The 22,068-nt window shown below is 37.7% G+C and overlaps 1 protein-coding gene across 20 annotated transcripts in view; it reads left to right on the forward strand.

The window, feature by feature from the left end:
- The window catches only part of ppfia4 (PTPRF interacting protein alpha 4), a 129,955-nt gene that overhangs the window by 40,425 nt on the left and 67,462 nt on the right, over positions 1-22,068 (forward strand). Inside the window, exon 1 of one of the 20 annotated variants that reach the window (XM_077203290.1) lies at positions 7,180-7,307. The exons of the other annotated variants lie outside the window; for them this stretch is intronic. Coding sequence (XP_077059405.1) covers positions 7,242-7,307 — 66 coding nt within the window. The 5' untranslated portion in view covers positions 7,180-7,241. Of the gene's footprint in view, positions 1-7,179; positions 7,308-22,068 lie in introns of those variants that run through there. 20 annotated transcript variants of the gene reach the window in all.

Below are 22,068 nucleotides of genomic sequence, written 5' to 3' on the forward strand. Positions count from 1 at the left end.
AGCGGCGAAGGCTCTGGTTGAGCGGTCTCGGCGGGACAACACTCTGGAATGCGTGGAGGAGTGCTGCTGGCTGGTGACATGACGTGCCACGGGAGGAAGCTCTCCAGACAACTGGAGAGTGCCTCTCTCCAGTCCCGACCGGAGAGATCTGGGAGCTCCCTCGGATCAACAGTTTTAGCCCCTAGCTGGTAACACGCTTTAATCGTTTCGTCGGCCAACGAGCAGGAGACAGCGAGAGGAATAAAACCCCAGGTGTAGTGGAACAGATCACGGCTATCCAGAGCCAAAGCCGTGATCTGTCCCGCGAGCTCCCAGCTCATGGTTTGGTCTGTTCTTCTGTCAGGGTTCGTGTGGGTTGAAGGAGACGAGAAGTCTGAAGATTCGAATATAAACACTTTAATAACGATAACTCACAGAGAGACAGGCAGATCAGTCAAACCACAACGTAACATTAACGACTGGTAACATTAACGGTATACTGACAAGAACGGACAAAGACTGACTAGACAGAGGGAACTAAATACAGACACTGATGAACAGAAGACAGGTGACAGAGATGACGATGATCAACGAAACAGGTGAGACAACTGAAGACAAACGAGGAGCGGGAAAACTGAACAAGGACAGTCAACAGGGCAGATGAACATCACAGTGACAGTTGTCAAACGAGTGACTATTAATAATTATAGTTTAAGTGCTATAAATTAATAATAAATTAAAATATTTTTTATAAGATAATCTAATTATGTATTCTGGCTTTGGTACAATAATAACATAAATGGTAATTATTTTAATATAATGTAATATATTATAATATTTATAAAATAATATAAAACAATATTAAAATATTATATTAAATGTTGTCTTTATAATATCATGCTATCTCACACAGTCATCATTAGTGAGTCCTTCATATCAAACAGTTTTGGGGGGGGAAAAATCGCAAACAATTGTGAAGGCCACAAATTGCCTCCACACATTGGACTAAACGTCACATAACTCTAATTTTCATGTTTTTAGGGAGAGTGTGTAATTGAAATTCAGCTGCTCTTCATCAAGCTCTTACTGAAGAACATCTGTTTTAGAGCATCGTGGGAAATGCAGTCAGAGAAGCGGCCCCACTCCAGGTCAGCACTTACACCTCCTAGTCACAAGGGGGCTCAGTGTCATTATAAATGATGGAGCAAGTCTCCAACAGTGGCTTGTAGGGGGAGGCGAGACCTGAGGGGAGATTTTAATTTTTCATGTCGCAACTTTTACTTCACTGTTTTTCAAAGTGAGGTCATCATGCTATTCTCATCTCACCCATTGCCTTTGAGTGTCCAGTGACAGCAATCTGTTTTACTGATGCATTACTGTATTGTGAATGCCAGAGCCCTCCAGTTTCAGTCTGGCCTCCAGCCCGAACGAACAATGTTTTTTTATTTCTCATTAGAAACTTGCAGATTAAAAAACTCTGCTGAGAATCTGTGGTTAAGAGTGCTTATTCAAACTCAATTATTCCTTCAGTGACTTTCTAAAGCTTCCATAAGAAATGAAGGAGAGAGCTGCTCATTTAGCTTGGTGTGTTAATTGTGTCGTGTTTAATAGTGACCGTAGCGCTGCTCTCCTGTAATCTCTTTTCCTCAGAACCAGATTCTTACTTGGCATAGATGTGTTAGTGTTTCCTTGACAACTGCATTTAAGTGCAGTGTGTTTGAACCGACTGAACAAGTGGATATGAGATTGGTAATTAGTTCTCGGTTGAAGATTTAAGACTTCCAGACAGGGAACATGAAGTGGAACCTTCCTTACAGGTCATTCAGCATGTGTGAAAACATGAAGTCATAAAGAGCAATTATATTTCTCAGAGGTTGCTCTTTCATAACACCACTATGTATTGTACCGGTGATAGTGTAGAGCTATTTCTGAATTTTTTTATTAATTTTTTTGTTAGAAAACTTCACTCCTCACTTTCTTGTTGATAAATTAGCAGACATGTTATTTATGTTTTGTATTAGTCTCAGTTAGAATAACCTCAGTTTTTTCCTAAAATATTTGAGGAGACATGAATGAAATGGTTGTTAAGTTTATGTGTACATCTGTCATTTTTTTATTATTTTGATTATTGCATATTTAAATGTATATGCTAATTTCCTTATTTTTACATTTATCTTTGCCGTCATCTAGTCTCCTCACTTAAAGTTAGTCTTAAAAAACTAAGAAGAAATATATATAATTTAATCACGCTGTTCATTTTTCATACTGTATCAGCCCTAAATTCACTTAAAGCATTTAAAACAATTTATTTAATAAAAAAAATCATTTGACAAAAAAGTTAAGATTTTATGAAAATAATTATGAGCTCGTTGGTATCAACCAACATTTTAGATTGGCGCCTAAATGCAGTGTAGTTTGCATAGCTCAGATAACTTGGTTTCTGTAGAATTAGATAAAAAATATTTGACTTCATAAGGAAATCTCTGCTCTTTTTGACATATATGTAATATTTCTGGTTCTGTTTCTCAGAGAATTGTTCACACAGTTTTAGACAATAAATTGTGGGAAAGCCTGTGTCTATATTCAGTGGCTTTGATATTCAAGTGTGGCATTTATAAATAAGGTCCCATAGACACATATGCAAATGTGCTTCTGTTGATCAGAGGTGGTCCTTTATTTGTGGTCTGAGAGCTTAATAATTCAGAGATTGATTTTAGCTGGTACAAGGATTGCTCTTTCTTTCTGGATCTGGATCTTCACCTTTAACTATCTGTTGCAGTTTTGCTGGGATACCCCTGTCGTCCACGGAATTACGTTGGCTTTTTTCCATTGATCTGGTTCTAAGTGCTTGTTCTTGTACCGCCATGATTCGAGTCTTTATGCTTTCCTTTAGTCCTGCCATTATGTCCTCTCACATGTGGGACTCTCCCGTCTGTGTCAGCCACCTGTGATACCCAGTGCTTCCCGTTGGGTGTTTTGTCTTGCCATTACACTTCCTGTTCTTCTTCCTCCTCATCTAGTGTCTTCCACAGCACGTCTCTTAGCCTAATCATGTGTCCCACGGTCCCAGCAGATGTCTGTCACTCTTCTTCCTCTCACTAATCAAACAAACACACTGTTCCCAGATCAGTTTAGCTTTTCAGCATGAGTCTCAACAAGAGGATCTTCTGTTTTCCCTTAAACATCCAGACTGTCCCTATTCATTTTAAAATGCAAAACACCACACAAACTGTGAAATCCCAGTAGCTCTTTCTGTTGGGTGAAATCTTGTGGTTTGAGATATGACGATGAGAAAAATAAAAACCAAGAAAAAGTAGGAATGACAAACACACACAAATAGAGATGAAGGATGTATGTTTTGCAGAGCTCGCTCTGCTTCAATATGCTTTCACATCTTCTCTGTGCCTTGAGACATGGTTTGGTTTCTTGAAACTTTTCTTCGTAAGGCTTTTGGAAGGACCATTTTTCTGTAACTTTTACTCAAAAAAGCCTTTGAGCTGTGTGTTGTGAGCTGAACAGTGGCTGTATGTCTAACCCAGAAACAGAAGAAAATGATGCTAATCCCTTTCCCTTTATAGCAGCCTCTGTTTTTGTTTTGCGTTAAGTTGCATTATTATTGACTTATATTTCAGCGCAAGTGTAATTCTTGCTATATAACTAGCCCCTAATATCATCACTATGAGTTTTTTATGAAAGCGATTTAGTGTTAATTGACTTGGCTTAGGGCTTGATTTGTCTCAGACCCATATATCACACCCTTGAATATATAGTAAATTCTTGGACCGACTATTATTATGATGATATTCATTTCAGATTTACCTGCCCCTAAATGTCACATAAAAACAAAACAAACTGGTCAGTTTATATGGGCAGTTTCCATTTATACTGTAAACTTTTTTTTTCTTTTTTTACAGAGATGCGTAATTGGCTTTTATTTTGTCATTGTCTTACATCCAATGGAAGGTAAAATATTTGCAAAAATATTGGAATAAATAAATAACTAACCCTCTACAATGCGAGTAAATCACTCGCATATGCGAGTAAATTTCACTCTGGGTGACTAAATAATGTCAATCATTAGCCATTGGCTAATACATTCTTAGTAGAGGTGGGCGATATAAAGGGCTGGGGCGGTATGGATTTTTTCTAACCGAGGTTGCAAAGTTGTATAGCTTTAAATACACACAAACTCGGCGTATAGGCTAGGCCTACTTGACTTACAGATATGAGAAATAAATAGAAAGCTTAAAATATCTACTTTTAAACAAAATTCAAAACGAAATGATAAAATTTTAGGCTACAGTAGCCTAGTCAGGTACGGTCAGGTTTGCCGATGTGCGTTATAGACTATTTATTTATTTATTTTTATCCCTGTTCGCCGATCGGAGACGGAGTTCACTGCTGATATTCTGGGGATACAACATAGCCAATAGGCTATACTAGGGACTTTAGCCTTTAAATATCTTTGCTGCATTGGATCAGTCTCCTTTCTAGAACAGCCAAGAGCTTTCTAACCTCGCGGCAGCAGCGCCTTGCATCGCTCATAAACCTTAAAACAGTCAGCACCGCGGATGCAGTTTCGAAAATTGATCAAAAAACGTTGGTGCGGACAGATGGTGAGTTTTATGATGCGGTTGAGGATGAAATAATAATAGCCCATCTGCACATCTCTAATACAAATGGAATGTTAATATGTGTCATGGAACATTGCGCTCCCCAACTCGCGAAAGATCAGATTTGCTCCATCTTTTGATGATAAGTTTTGTTTAGAAAACCTTGGATACATGTAAGACACAATATCATTAGACATAATCCATGTCATTAGAATCAATTTTTTTTGCGGTGATGACGGTGACGAGCTCAGACCCGCGGTTGGAGACAAGTGACCGCGGTATTGCGGTAATGCGGTAACCGTCCCAGCCCTAGCAATATATCGTTTAGACGATAATATCCAAATTGTTGTCTGGACGATATGCAAAATTGGGATATTGAATATTTCATAATTTGTACAATCCGACCCCCCAAACATGGAAAGAGCTGAAGGAAGTTAAAGAGAAAACATATAACGGACACCATAACCTTCTAAACAATTATATGTAGCGATTTTAATACTGTCGAGGTTTATTTGACTGTATTTTATGTTTTTTTTTGTACAAAATCACAATTGTTCCTCAATTGCAAGAGAGTTAGCTGCTACTAATTTGCAATACAACTACGAAGTTCTTACCTGTGTGTTATGACGTTTCTTAGGTTGAAGCAACAATCCAAAAACGTAAAGAGTAAAGCCGATGTACAATTAATAAAATAGCTGCTAGAAAAGGCAAAATATGTCTGAAGTTAAAAAGTTTTTCTTAAATGTCTGTGGCGTCCCCAAGTGGCGAGCTTCGTGATTGCATCATTAGAAATTTGTGTTGTATAATGAGTCCAAAAGATGGAATACAATTTCCCAAGAGATCAACCGGAATAGCCTCCGAACAGGGCTTCTTTTAACTTCTAGAAAAAAATTTTTTTAGTACAAACTAAAACATTTTTATTAATACGGGGGAACTGCTCATAATGCCTCAGTGCCCCTAACGTCTTACGCCATTACAGTGTGCCGTGCGTATGTTACTCATCAATCACTTGTTATCTAGCTTTGAGCGCAACAACACAAAATTGAGCGAAGAAAGCGAAAATACACAGTCATCGGCATGTTTGCTTTATTGCACATTTTACCTGCAGAGCAGTGTCTGTGTTATTTATTTTGTTCCTTTTTTACTTTTTTATCCTCATCTTTTATATTAATATAATGTGTAAAAATGTTATAGTGTTGTGTTCTAATGTTTACATTTTGCAAAACGCAACTTTTTTTTTTAAAGAGGTAGTCACATTGTTGTTAGTCTATTACTAATAGAGTACTGTTTGCAAAGCACAAAGTTAATTTATTAGGTACATATATTGTACTGAAAAAGCATTGTACAAAAAATGTACTGTATTACAATAAATATTTAGTACAGTAACTTGGTTCTTGTTTAAATCAATAATGTCTCATATCTTTATGTACTAGTAATTCTATACAATAATAGGTCAAATGCAGCAAGTCAAAAGACCAACTGGACCTTCTTTGCCAGTTTGCACACATTTCTTTGAAGGATTGCAAAAATATCGTCTGAATATCGATATCGAGATATTGAAAGAAAATATCGAGATATTCATTTTTGTCAATATCTCCCACCCCTAATTCTTAGATTTTGATCGCCAGTTCATGTGTGTTAGATGCCAAGTATGTTTAGCATAGATATATTTTCACTCGCTGAACACTGCCTGAGCGCTTGAGTTTCGCTCTCCGTCAAGCGAGCTGTACTACTAGTATTTCAAATTCAGCTCAGCGTAACCTTACCTGTATTTGACGTATCATAAACCATGCAAAATCGACGTGCTCAGCAAAAAAACGATTTGTATTTTCGTGTCAAAATAACAGTTCATTTGGAATTATTCAGCTTTTAAGACAAGCAGTAGATGTGGGCGGAACTAATGCGCAAACGGCAATCTTATTGGATGGCACTCATCCCTGTTTTAATTTCAGCAAATCAGAGTGAATGAACGCTGACAAGGTGATGAACATTCATGAACCCAGCAGCTCATGTGTTGTAGGCCTATACTATATTTTATAACAGTCTATATTGTCATTATTAATAGTAGGATTATCTTTTACTAATAATTACTATTATCAATTAGGCCTACTATTATCTTTTTTTTTTTTTTTTACAGAAACACTGAATGACTAACAATATCTTAAGCACCACCACCTAATATCCCCTAAGTTCAGTTAAAATGACAAATATGGAATCAACGCTCTGTGTGGGGCTCATGTAACCTCACATGCGATGCCTGTAAACGCTCTATCCAAACTGTCTGTTTGTGTGCCTCCCATCCTCATTCTGTTGCCTCTCCCCTGCCCCTTGCTCTATTTCCTTTTCTGTTTGCACTGTGTAGCATCCTTTTTTCTTGCTGCACACCTACCATGTCTCTCTCTGTCTCTCTCTTTCGTTTTCATGTGGGTCTCTGTCCGGAGAGTTGTGTTGTACCGCTGTCTGCTAAGCAGATCCGGCATCGAAGACTTTAATTTATTCCCTAGCTTACTGTCATCCATCAGGGATTTAGAGACAGAGGGAGACTTGTGTTCTCTCTCTCTATCTCTCTCTCTTTTTCCACCCTCCCCTTCACTCCTCGCTGCGGGGGGCTCGCAGATCCAAACCAGGTTCTGATATGATTCATGCGAGATGAACCTCACCTCTCTGAAGATCCAACTAAACAATGGGATCTACTTTAGCACATACATGTATCAGGTAGGTGAAGGGCTGTAACCCATCCTGCCATTGGCTGGCTGTTTAAACATGTACATCTGCGTCAGCTGTCCAAGGTGCTTCTTGTTAGAGCCTTTGCCTACATGGGAATTCTTGTGCAGAGTCATTCTGAAAGTAAATCGCAGAAGGGAACCCTGACTAAGTGGCTGTTTGACTTGCTTACATTGCAGGTGTGACGGTGCATTAATTATCTCAAAGCAGGGAAACAGGCCACTCTCAGTGGCGTATTTAAACTTAAAGTGTGTGTATGGAAGCGTATATACGCGTGTTGCTTATTCAAGTGTTTTGTGTCGAGGACGTATTTGTCATGTTTGTATTGTTTCCCTGTAAAGATCTTCCTTAAATGTACATTTTCATGAGAAGTTAATAAGACTTGTATTCAGAGAATATATATAGAATTTGTTTGTTTTTTATACCCAGTTGGCAAATTGTTTTAAGCATAAACCTAACTAAATTATTTAAGATTAAATGTATGCTTTAAAACAGACACAAACTCAAGATCTATGTTATTGTCTTAATATGTTATGCACTTTTCCTTTTTAAGTATTTAATTATGTTTTAAGGATGCTTAGATGTTTTACTAGAAAAAAAAAATTAACACTGAGTTGGGAAATGTTGCATATGTATATTTTTTCATATGTTAAGTAATAATCAAAATATATGATTATTTATTATATATTATTATTTTATGTATTCTTTCTTTTTATATATTTTAACAAATTTTTATAAAAACTATTTTATATTATTTTATTATATCTTATTATATTGTATTTATTAACAGAATATATATATATATCATTTATATATATATATATATCATTTCTTTTATTATTTTTTTATTTTTTATACTTATCTTGGGAATTTATTTAAAGTGCCCTTTTGGGTGTCTGGTCCACAAAGCTGTCACCATCACAGTGGCAGATCCAAATTTGTGTCTTTCAGTGTCGAACACGTGTGTTATCGCTAATACATCACATCGCTAATCACAGCTGAAAACGAGATACACACTGATGAAGGACAACAATGGATGCAACATTTAATTTACATGAAGCAAAAACTTTGAACTTGAAGGTAGCTTTAACTTGTTGCCCGATACACTGTCCTTGGACTTAAACTGACATGGATATTTGTAGAAAAAACACATAATTATTTTATGCATTATTATAAATTAACTGAATTGTCTGATAATAGGGGGGTTACCAAGATGGTCTATAAAACGTAACTTAGAAAGTAAAAATGTCTCTGAGATTAGAATTTGCAACCTTAATTGTATCTTTTACTTTTTTTATATTCTTAATTTCAAGTTAATGTTTCATTATAATATGGTTCTAATGGGCTTAGCCACAAATGTCATTTATGTCTAGCGATGCCCTAGGTGGTATAATGCTTGTATATAATGTGCAACTATATTCATAATAGCTTGACCGTAAATCTCTATGCTGCATATTTCTCTGCATAAAAACAGTGTCCTTTTCCAAGATATATTCTCAAGCACTGACTGCAGTGAACTTCTTGAGCTTTTTCTGTCACCTGGATCCCAAGAGAGAAAGAGAGAGTGTGAGAGCGAGAGAGAGAGAGAGAGAGAGAGAGAGAGAGAGAGAGAGAGAGAGAGAGAGAGAGAGAGAGAGAGAGATTTGGAGGGACTCCAAGCCAGGTTTCTTGAGACATTTTGTTGTTTGATAATGAGGAATACATGAGTGAAGCTATTTTGGGTTGAGGAACCACAGAGAGCAAGAGAAGGAGCGATAGAGGAGGTGAGCTGAATGTTGTTGTGGAGAACTAACTTTGGTTCTGTCAGGAGGTGCTGACCGACACTGTCTTTTGTGTTCTCTTGTGAATCTCATGATGGATATTCTCTCTATCTCACCAAAGGCACTTTTGAGCTTGTCAAAATCAGACCGTCTGTGATGCATGAAAGAACAAATCTCTGGAAGAGCTGATGATGTGGATGTGACGGTTCCCTTGTTCATGTTATGTCACATTACCTAAAAGATTTACTTTCAGTATTGAGGCTCAGTTCAACTCTTGTTATATCCTTACCAAAATCCTGTCAGGCTAGCTAGCCATATATGTCCTTTGAAATGTGGTGTATTTATGTTCCTGCCGAATGCAAGTCTGCTTCTTCTCATTCTCTGTGAGCCTGATAACTGTGCTGGACGTTACTGGAGTTCACCGATGGGAACAACATCTGTCCACACCTTCACAGCATCTGCCTCCACTAGAGTGTGACTGACAGATTCGGTCTGATGAGAGATGTGTCCCTCTGTCTGTTTGTGAACTCTCTGCTTTTCCTTTTTTGCTTCTCTCTCTCTGTTTGTTTGTTTATCTGTCTTACTGTTTAGCTTACTTGCTACATTTTCACAGTACAGATGCGATAATATAATCACACATCCAAATTCATTCAACCTGTTTACACTCGATTAAACCTTAAACGCATACCTCGGGTCTTTAGTGACACGGGACGTCATTCACTACCCTCCTCCTCATCAACCTTCTTAGTATTCCTCAATCAATTCATTATAAACAATATAACAAGAAAAATATATTAAAGAATGCCGGTTTTCCCAATATTTTTTAGTAAAAATTGTATAAGGTCACTAACAACCTGAGGTGTGTAATAGTGTAAGTATATTTTCCTGCTCAACAATAAATAAATATTTAATGACTGAATAAGTGCAATTCACCTTTATTCCACAAGGTGGCAGTGTCTGATACACAATGACAAAGTGGCGTTTCACTCATAGTTGCTGCAGGCAGAAAACAAAAACAAAACAAAATTAGGAAGTATCATCAGCAAAACTTGAAATAGCTCAGTGATTTACTGCAGAGCAAGTACTGAATGCAATCTAATATTGGTGTCACTTGATGCTGGATCTAGTGAAGAATCTGATAGTGATCAAAATATTGATTTTGAAGATGTTGAATGTACCGGGAAATGAGCTCTGACTAGGACAGTGATGATAGTTTAAAACATCTGCTTAACTCTTTGGGGTTGACAATCGCGCCAGTGCGTTTTGCTGGATTTTTTTCACATAGAAGCAGGCTTAAAATACTCCATCATTTATGGTCATACAGACTTAATAAATATGAAAAAATAAACTGTTAAATGTCTACTTTTTTATGTGTCCACTTACAATTTAAACAAAACTTTGTGCTTCTGTAAAATAAAGAAAATAAGCAGGGTGTGCTTTCGGCCTCTCCATCTCCGTGAACTTTTTTTCTGGAGCATGTCTCTAAACTTAAACAAAACTCAGCGAATACTAGTCACACAGGCAAGAGCAATATATCTTTATAATCATTTAAGTGTCTACTTTTAAATGATCTAATTCAAAACAAAAACAAATATTCTCTGTTTATGTAATCTGTATGAAAAGAGAGAGATGTCAGTCGTTCTCATGGCAACTCATTATCTGCTAATGTGAACACGTACTTTACGTCGTCTTGTGACGCTGTGAGATATAATAAGTGTGTTTCATTTCGAGGAGCAACAGATACAGCTGAGGATTGTGAATAGTAGGTTCTTTATTCTTAAGTGCTTTGTTCTAATCGCATGTAGTAACTGTTTAGGGGTCAGACAGGTCAATTTAGCTCATAAGGAATTATTGATTAATGTATAGGGAATCTTAAATGAATCACTTAAACGGCCGAGCAAATGACTCGTCCAGCGTTCAGTTGAACGGGCTGTTACTATCAGCTCTAAAACGGATATAAATATCCAAACTATAGTGAAACACTATATATAAGCAAGGTAACTTAGATCAGCATTTTAAGACATTAAATTCGTAAGCACATAACACAAGAACAATTATCTTTAAAATACAAAGAAGACTTTATTGATTATTCTAACACATAAAACTAATATCTAACACAATCAGACGCACACACACATTCATTCGAGTTTCAGAAAGAAAGAGAGTGAGGAAAGAATGAGTTTTAAGAGTGAGATAATGAAATCCCAAGTTTCTATATGCACTTATAAGACATGACCTGAACGAACCATCAATCATTAATTTAACCTTTCTATGGTTTCTTAGGCGGGGTTATTAAATTTTATATCAAAGCACCAGTTCAGTTAAGATTCTGGAGGGGGCTACATGCTTGTCTTTGTGTTCCTTTGGGGATTCCTTTTGTCAGCGTAAAAGGGTGTTTCCCGGGTTCGTTGATTGGCTGGCGGTCTCCTCGCGCCTGAATAGATGTCTTGTGCGGCCAATCACGTGGTGTGTTGGCGGATGGATGGAAAGTCTTTGAAGTTGGAAAGCGGGCTTTGCAGTCGAATCGTTTAAACGAAACTTTGCAGCAAAACTTAACTTAGAACAGAGACTCTCAACGGCAAAGAAAAGAAAACTAAGAAAAAGTGAGAAAGTGAAAAGTGAAAGTGAGACGAGAGTAGTTAGATGGCTTGAATGAAGCTGTTTAACCCATGTTCTTCTGATTTTGATCTGGGTTCTTTTGTCTGCTCGTCTACATGGTTACTCGTCATGGCTTCTCCATGACTTCTGTAAATGTACTCTAAATAAAAAATTCAACTCAACCAAACCTCCATTCAACTCCTTTTAACTCTGGCTTTGTTCGGGTCCTAGAATTTTAAACTCAAATGTTTGTCCAGCCTCCTGGATGAGTTCTGACCAATTAGGCACTGTCTTTATTTGAGAGGTGGCCTTTTCTTCGGTGCTGAAGCACGCAGGGGAACAGTCACCGTGAACACGAACAGGAATGTGATCGCGCTGCTCTGCTGTCATGCCCGCAATGGGATGGAGAGTTCCAAGAAAGGCTTGTCTTGGTTTCACACTCATGACAGTTTGTAGAAGGCATCAAAGTGCTTGGCTCCGCAGCAAAAAGCTGCTGCTCATTATACCCGCGCTGCGAGGCTTAACAGCTGATGCAAATGATTGCACACCAATGTGCATTGGCTCTTTTAATTTCACTCGAAGTAGATTGGCCTCTCTAGCGAGATTCCTATTCGTCGGTCATTACGTATGTCAGAGTGAACCGACTGATAGGGAACAGTTGTGCTGCTTGGAAATAGTGATATATTTTTTAATGCATTTATTTGGAATAAAAAGTGCAAATATCTTCACTGTCACCTTTGATCAATTTAATGCATCCTTGCTCAAAAAAACTATTAATGTTTTTTTTTTTTTTTTATCTTACTGACCCAAAACCTTTGAATGATTGTGTACAGTAATAGTAATATTTTTGAAAATTGGTGTGATTACAATAGCATATTTCCAAATATATATTTTAAAATACTGCTGTTAAAATAAATGTATAGGGAAAAAAAGATTAGTAATGCATGTATTGATGAATGTAATTTGTCAGAACTTTATGAAACTTTCAGAGTTGTTTTACAGTATATTTGGTCTCTTTTCTGTGTGATTTTTCTGTTCTTATCTTCTCTGTTTCTGTCAGTACTCTTTGCTTTGGGTTGTAGGATCAGAACCGGTCCAACTGAGCTGTGTCCCCTCTCAGTGACACACTTCAGTAAATGTGTATTCTGGCATTTTGTCAACTCAGCTTTTGTTGCCTTTGCACCAAATTAAATTTGTGTAAGACTGATTCATACTTTTGGTCTCTTGCCAAAACCTTTTTTCAGTTACCGGGTAGCTGCCTCTTCTGACATTTTACAATCTCTAAGGCCCTGTTTACACCTGGTATTAAGATGTGTTTTGGTCGATCGGATCACAAGTAGACGAGGCAGACACATACCTGTTTACACCTGGTGTTTTAATCCGTCTCTTTTGTCTACTTTCAACCACTTCTGTCCTGATTTCTTTGAGGGGAGGGTCAATGGGTAAATGTAGTTGTTTTTCAGATCTTTCGATCTAATGGACAAAATAAGCTTGCACAATCTACATATGAACATCTAACTGTATACTATCCTTATTTATAGTATTGGTATCTAAGGTATGCAATTATTTTTTGAAGAGATGCACAGCTAAAGTAGTTCCAGGCAGGTCTGTATTAGAGTTCCATATCTCTTCGCCAAATGTTTTCAGTTATTTCAAAGGTCCTTACAGTCAACAACAGCAAAGAAACCAAAATTCAAGCAAATAGATATAACAAGTAATATGATAAAAATGACAAACTATTTCCATTATTTATTACTATTTACACTATTTCCAACTATATTCCACCAAATGAAGCTTTATTATCTATGGAAAAGTCAGCGTTGGCGACTTGATCAATAAAATAGTTTTGCAACTAAAAAGCTACATGACATTTTTCAGAATGAAAGAAGAAAAGTTTCTGTACTTGAAGCAATTTCGCTGTTAGTAGACCACTGCTGATGAATACTGCTGAGAGACGCACAGACTTGGGTAATTCACATACGCTAAATCTCTCTTTCTCTTTCATAACTGCATTAGTCTGCATATCAGTGGCTCAAGCCTCCGTTACTATCTCTAAAATTAGGTTTCTAGCAATGGAGGCTTAGGTGATGTTTCATCAATTGTTCCTTACTAACCAGCTACAGTAGCCGCGTTTCCATTACCCTTCAAATTGCGCAAATTGAAATTATGAATTGAAAATACACCCATTGGAAACACGTCAATTTTGCAAAAACTCCCATTTATCGCATAAAAGTTTTTACGCTTGCATGAGGTGGTTTTTCAGGCAATTCGAAAAATAAATATTTCACAAAAAACTGCAATGGAAACAGTTTTTGCAGATTTACAGGTCACTTAGATGACTTAGATGACTTAGATGACGCGGTAGGCTATGTTTGGACAGAATACGAGACAGAGTTTTTTTATTAAATTCATAAAAGACAAAAGAATTACAGGAATACTGTATTCTAAACCTCAAAAAAAAAAAAATGCCACAATCAAGACCTCATTGAAGATATGAGGGAGAAACACCCAGAAACACCAGCCGCTCCAAGTATAAGGGTCTTTTCTTACCATTAATGCTTGGATAACACACATACGTCTCCTTCGATTAATAATAATGGCCAGTGCAGTGGCTGGGATATATGTAAATCTACCAACATCCATCGCCATGATTTTTGGAATTATGTTTTAGCATAACATCGGTTAATTGAAACGCCATCATTTCGCAATAGTTTTTTGTCGACATTTAGAAAAAATCGCAAAAGTTTTGCGCAAATCTGTAATGGAAACAACCCTACTGTAAGAAAAAAAAAATCCATAGCAGAAAAAAACTAATAATGTCCTGGCAAAAAATTGCCCGTACTTTTCCATTAAGTTTACGGACATTTAAAACAACACAATGCATAATTCAAAATACAGGTAAAACATCTAATTACTTCATATTAACATGGTGCAGAGTGATATGAGACCCATCACACTATAGCACAGATGTGTAGGAAATTGGTAGCATGGGACCACAGTAATTTATCCAGATTTACTGCAGATTCAGAATCAAGTATTCATGAGAGCCCTGTTATAATTGATTTTTTAAATTGTCTCTTTAAACAAACCCAGTTGTATATGTTAGGGATTAGTGTAGTAATGGCAAAGGCTGGTCTGTGTTTCTAACACACATAAAGTTCAGGGATGCATCACTTTCTGCCGCATTGGCAGGGGTGATGACAACGGATGTGTTCGAGCCATCGTTACCATGGTACTGATATCACACCTCAGAGGGAAGTGGAGGTGCTGAAAACACTAATCTGTATTTACATATGCATCCTGTATGCTGATCAACCGAGTCTCCTTAGTATGTATTGAAGAAGATCAGGGATGTTATAGAAAAATCTGATCCTAGATTCTCTGTGTTATCTGATACTTCATCCATAAATTGCATTCAGATGTGAGACTGGAGGTCCATTGGAAACGATAAATTAAATGGTCTACAAACACAGTGAATATTATGTTGTAATTGTCCATACACATGCGATTATTATTTGCTGTTTAACGTGTTAAAAATAATTAACGCCAATATTGCAGCATTCATTTTTTCACTTCCTGAAGTAGCTTTGCTAATGTCTTATCCCTACATCCTTGGACTAGCGTTGCACCTCACGTGTAGATGCGCTTGCGCGTTCCATCTGACTACCTGTTTTGGATCCTGTCAGTAATGTGCTTGTCTCAGGGATTAAGACACACAGGTGTAAGGGCAGAATAAGTTTGAATATTTGCGAATGCGATACTGACGTTGTATCGAGAGGATCAATCCTCACATAAAAACATTGTTACCAAATCTTTTAACTAGTAATTTTATTCCTTATTTTTTTGTGAAAACGAAAACACAAATTTAAGTTTGTGAATGTTGTTTTAAATTCACTTAAATAAAAATTATTTGTTATCTGTAATTGTTAATAAATTATTGTCACGATTTGGTCTTTTCTCTGTCACGTTTTGGTTTGTTCATGTCATGTTCCATATCTGTCATGTGATTCCCTGTTTGTCATGTGATCCTGCCATGTGTCTTGTCATTGGTTAATCGTCTGTTCATTGTTCACAGGTGTCGCTTGTCTTGTCATTAGTCTGTGTATTTAAGCCCCCATGTTAGCCATGTGTCTTTGTCAAGTACAGGTCCTTCTCAAAAAATTAGCATATTGTGATAAAGTTCATTATTTTCCATAATGTAATGATAAAAATTAAACTTTCATATATTTTAGATTCATTGCACACAAACTGAAATATTTCAGGTCTTTTATTGTTTTAATACTGATGATTTTGGCATACAGCTCATGAAAACCCAAAATTCCTATCTCAAAAAATTAGCATATCATGAAAAGGGTCTCTAAACGAGCTATTAACCTAATTATCTGAATCAACTAATTAACTCTAAACACCTGCAAAAGATTCCTGAGGCTTTTAAAAACTCCCAGCCTGTTTCATTACTCAAAACCGCAAAGGAAAGGAAAAAGTGTGGCAAAAAACGCTGCACAACGAGAAGAGGTGACCGGACCCTGAGGAAGATTGTGGAGAAGGACCGATTCCAGACCTTGGGGGACCTGCGGAAGAAGTGGACTGAGTCTGGAGTAGAAACATCTAGAGCCACCGTGCACAGGCGTGTGCAGGAAATGGGCTACAGGGGCCGCATTCCCCAGGTCAAGCCACTTTTGAACCAGAAACAGCGGCAGAAGCGCCTGACCTGGGCTACAGAGAAGCAGCACTGGACTGTTGCTCAGTGGTCCAAAGTACTTTTTTCGGATGAAAGTAAATTTTGAATGTCATTCGGAAATCAAGGTGCCAGAGTCTGGAGGAAGACTGGGGAGAAGGAAATGCCAAAATGCCTGAAGTCCAGTGTCAAGTACCCACAGTCAGTGATGGTCTGGGGTGCAATGTCAGCTGCTGGTGTTGGTCCACTGTGTTTTATCAAGGGCAGGGTCAATGCAGCTAGTTATCAGGAGATTTTGGAGCACTTCATGCTTCCATCTGCTGAAAAGGTTTATGGAGATGAAGATTTCATTTTTCAGCACGACCTGGCACCTGCTCACAGTGCCAAAACCACTGGTAAATGGTTTACTGACCATGGTATTACTGTGCTCAATTGACCTGCCAACTCTCCTGACCTGAACCCCATAGAGAATCTGTGGGATATTGTGAAGAGAAAGTTGAGAGACGCAAGACCCAACACTATGGATAAGCTTAAGGCCGCTATCGAAGCATCCTGGGCCTCCATAACAGAGGCAGTGCCACAGGCTGATTCCCTCCATGCCACGCCGCATTGAAGCAGTCATTTCTGCAAAAGGATTCCTGACCAAGTATTGAGTGCATAACTGAACATAATTATTTGAAGGTTGACTTTTTTTGTATTAAAAACACTTCTTTTATTGGTCAGATGAAATATGCTAATTTTTTGAGATAGGAATTCTGGGTTTGCATGAGCTGTATGCCAAAATCATCAGTATTAAAACAATAAAAGACCTGAAATATTTCAGTTGGTGTGCAATGAATCTAAAATACATGAAAGTTTAATTTTTATCATTACATTATGGAAAATAATGAACTTTATCACAATATGCTAATTTTTTGAGAAGGACCTGTATTGTTCCACTGTACCACTGTTTGGTAAGCTCTTTTCATGTCCTTGTTTTTAAGCCATGCCATGCCATGCTATGTTTTTGTTTTGAGTTCATGCCATGCCATGCTTTTGTTTTATGTTTGCTTTTGTTTGTAATAAACTGCACTTGGGTTCTCTGTACAACTTGCCTTCAGTGGATCCTTTCAGAAATACTTGACCCACAATGAACCCAGCAGTTGCCCTTCTGTGTTTATGCCAGGGGAATCGTCACCTGGACGATTATGTCCAGGACTTTTGTGAACTCTCTCTCACCTGATGAACTTTAATGATTTTGCCCTCAAGGACATATTTAGGGTGAGTCTTAATGAGCCCATTCGCTCCCAGCTTCCTGGGTGGAAAATCCACTGGTCCTTGGCCCAATACATTGACTATGCTTTATTGCTGAGTGGCTCCTCGTTTACTCTGGGTATTGCGGCAGAGGAACCCCACAATTCCACAGTACCCGCCAAGTCTGAGTCACTTCACGTCATGTCTGTCAAGCCTGAGTCTCTTCACGCCATGCCTGCCAGGCCTGAGTTTCTTCACGTCGGTCCTGCCGAGCCTCTTCACGTCACTCCTGCCAAACCTGAGCTGCTTCACGTCAGTCCTGCTGAGCCTGCACTACACGTCAGTCCTGCCGATCTTTAATTATAAATAAAAACAATTTGATATTTTTAAAAATGTTAATGTTAAAAATGATTACTTTCAATTATACTGTAATTTTGAATGGCTAAAATGGATTTTAATAGAGGCATCTGTATTAGTATTGGTGTGCCTTGCACATATTTATTGTACATTTTTGACTAATAAACCGTATTAATTTGTTGAAGAACTTTTTATTGTGATCTAATGTTTATTATGTATTTTATTATATTGCTGTTAGTGCCACTTTTTAAAAGCAATAAGCCACTCGAGACAATGCATTGCAGGGATTTTATCACATCTTTGCTTCATGTCACGCCAATGTGCCCATGATAAAATCACTGTAACACATGACCTTGAGTCACTTATTGATTTATTCTGTCCTTCAGTGACATTTTGTAGTGTTTCTGCAGCATCAGGTTTGATTTTACTCCGTATTGTCACCCATGGGACTCCCTGTGGCCTGTGATTTATAACTTTTCTGTGACCCTGACCTGGAATGAAGTCTTTGTGGAGGCTATCATTAGCCCACATTTGACCAATCAGGGAGGAAATTTACATTTTCCATACATATTTTACATGTTTTAATTTAACTACTGCAGTGATGAGTGATTGGTATAATTTTCACATTAGTTTGTCAGTGAAACCATCTGTGCTGCTAGCAGTTGATAAAACAGCGTTAACTGCTTTGCCTTTACTCTCACTGTTTTTTTTCACATTTTATATTTGCGCTGTCATAACTGAGCTGGCATAAGTTTTCTTTCCATGTGTCATGTCAGAGAGTGAGCAAAGTGATAGAAACTGATCGTTTTTACAGTTTAGTTTGATTTTTATAGAGTCTGAGGCCCCGTCCACACTACTGCGTTTTCGTTTAAAAACGGAGAATTAAAACGAAAACGATCTCCGTCCACACCAGCGTTTTAGCTGCGTATTAGAATTGATCTCCGTCCACATTAAAACGACTGAAAACTCGGATCACGTGACCATTCTCCAACACTGTGCATGCGCGTGCCGGTGTAAACAGGAAACGGATGGACTATTCCTCAGATTTGATGAGGAAGCAAGTAACGTTAGCTACCTCTGCAAAGATTAGAAAATGTCGAAGACCAGAGATTTCTTTTCATGGACCGCCGCTGCACACGGGAATTGTCATAGATCGCTCGAATAATAGTTTGCCTCCGGCGCATGTAGGCAGTTATAGCATTGTAAAATGCAGAATTTGCTTGCACAACAGCTGCTAACAAAGACATCAAAGTCAGTAACGCTTGTAATTCGTTATCCATGTTGCACTCACTAACATCAGCTACGTAGTCCAGGATGTTTTTGTTTGTTTTCTTCCGGTGACGGGACATGTGATGGGTGGCTGACGAATCAGGGAAGGATACGTCATGGGTGATGACACCCAATCATAGAGCCGAGCGTGACCTTCTACGTCATCGTTTCTAAACTCCTCCGTTTTGTCCCGTCTACACTAAAACGCCCTCCGGAGATTCAAAACGAAAAACGGAGCTGCAGCGTTTCTAAACTTCTCCGTTTTGGGTCTTCGTTTTTCCCGTTTTAGTGTGGACGGGAGGTGCAAACGTAGCAAAAGGTCTCCGTTTTTAAAAGAAAACGCAGTAGTGTGGACGGGGCCTGAGAATAAAATCTCTCTGTGAAATGATTGATGAAGGGAGTGGTGAATCTGCAGGATGTTGGTTTCTGAGTGAAAAGGGATTATTTGTGGAGTGCCTTGATCAATCAGAATGTTTTGGGACTCTTTAAATGCCAACTTAAAAGTCTAGCCCCTCGCCTCTGCTTCGCCTGTTCCAGTGCCCACAGGCTTCCTGTCAGCGTTTAGGCCACTGCTGTCCAAACCTCACATGCATGTCTCTGCACTCTGCCCAACTGATTCCAGTCCTGGAGCACATGGCCCTAATCTGTCCTGATCCCACAGGAGATGCCGTGTTTTAGAGGAATCAATCCATTAGCAGCTAATTAAGCACCAGGTTCTGCATACTTTCCAACAATTCCCTCTTTGCATTGGGCCAAGGGGAAGATGAGCCAAAAAAGAGCAGCTGTGGTATGAAATAAACCAATATCAGTCCTTAATAAAACATCAACATCAAGCCAAGAGATTCAGTCTGCTTTTTGTACTCTGACATGCCCACTGATGGACCTTCAGGGTGTGTAGATGTATACAGCAATGTTTATTCACAATATAGTCACAATTTTAATAAAAGTAAGCAAAATGTAATCTTCCAATGACTTTAATGTTATTGATGATTCATTAAATTCATGATTGTTTCCTGTATTGCAACTTGCATGTATGGTGGTGTTTTAGCAAAATGGTGTTTTAGTTCGTAAATTTGATTAATTTCCATGAATCAGTTCAGTGAATCGATTCAATTGATTCTTTTTCAATGGTTCACTTGTCTAAAAAAAGCTTTTTTTTAGCTGTATCGTCCTCTTCAAGCACACTTTGCTAACAAGGTCTACACTGAAAAGATATACCATGTGGTTTCTGTGCTATAACAGGAAGATTTATCATATTTCACATGCTTTCCAACATGTAAAGAAGCTAATGAAAGCAGATGCCCACTAAGCAAAATTAAGTTGGAATAGATTACTAGTATGAGCTGACTGTCTGTACATTGTTCCAGAGAGCCATCTTACAGATAGGTTGAGGTAGGCCTAATTAATTAAAGCTAATAGCGTTCTTTCCTAGATTTCTTCCATCCTATCTCCAGACTTATTCACTTATTCAGTTAGATTACTGTTAGATGTTGGATTATTTTTTAATGAAAAGAAATCGTGTTGATTTCTAAGTTGTCACATCTTATTTGCTAGCTAAGAAAAAAAGTTCCAAGAAAGAATAATTTTTTTTTGCTGACCATGTTGAACATGCGGCCACTAAACAGCGCTGTGAGATCCAGTGAAAAAAAGTGTTCCAGTTTGGTGTTGTTCTATACAAACAACAAATCAAATGCCTTGTGATGTAAACTAGTTAAAAGTCAGATGAAACAGCGTTGACATTATCACCAACACTGATATGGAAAACAGGAGAAACATTGAGCCACAATGATACAGTTTCTAAAACTTCTAAGAGACATAACATGTAATATTAATTTGTGAAATGTTCACCTGTTTGGCAAGTGTTTATCATGTTCTGATAATAAAACCACAATTAACTGTCTGGTTTTCACTCAAGAGCAAAAATCTGCCTTTAAACTTGAAAGAAATAAAGATTTGACATTTAATGTGATAATTATATGTATCAACTGATATGAACAATTTTATTATGATCATTTTTGGGCCTTTAATGGGCCAAATCGCCCACCCCTACTGACATCTATTTAGTTTAATATAAATATGTGATGTGGGTTGTGATGGTCTTAATTCGCAAGTCCAGTTTGACATTTAATAATGTAAATTAGGCTATATTAAATTTCTTTATATTTTTTTCTATTGAGTGTATTTACACTCATTTACATTTGCATCGAACACTGGTTAGGGTTAAACCATCATCATATTCTTTAATTGGAGATTGGTCACTAATGATGTACGAAAACCCAATGGATACAGTATATTTGTTGCCCATTACCCTGATTTAGTTTATTTATCAGCATTATGTCTGGTTATTAAATATGCACACATCTGACGTGCATTTTTGGTTAAATCGTTTCCCTGTAAAAAAAAAAAAAATGTTATTTATAGTGAGCTGAGTTTTGGTAGTGATTAGCTTTTTGTTGTACATGTAAAAGCACTCATTGAGCAGAAAGGCTTGACTGAGCGGTCTCAGTTTACAACAGAGAGCGGCTAAAGACCAGAACAGATGTTTGCTCTTAGTGGTGTGGCCTTTCTTCAAACCTTGATTTTCAACATGTTTCTTTATTCAGAACCCATTTTATGTGTAATACATTGAACATTGTTGTGGATTTGGGTAGACTAAGAGAAATCGGCTTACTGAAAGCTTGTCTGGTGGAGATGGGGGGAAAAGTTTAAAGCTGTTTGTGACATGTCTGCAGGAGTGTCTGTGGAGCATTTATTTAAAACTAAAGTACTTCGTTTTTAATACCGATATTATATTTTGTGTTTTAAGACTTTAGGTTCATTCCGTGTCAACTCAACCAGAGGTCCCCAGTTCTAAATT

The sequence above is a fragment of the Siphateles boraxobius genome, unplaced genomic scaffold (genome assembly GCF_051911475.1).
Source record: "Siphateles boraxobius isolate OS27281-9 unplaced genomic scaffold, OSU_SipBor_1 5, whole genome shotgun sequence".
Lineage (NCBI taxonomy): Eukaryota > Metazoa > Chordata > Actinopteri > Cypriniformes > Leuciscidae > Siphateles > Siphateles boraxobius.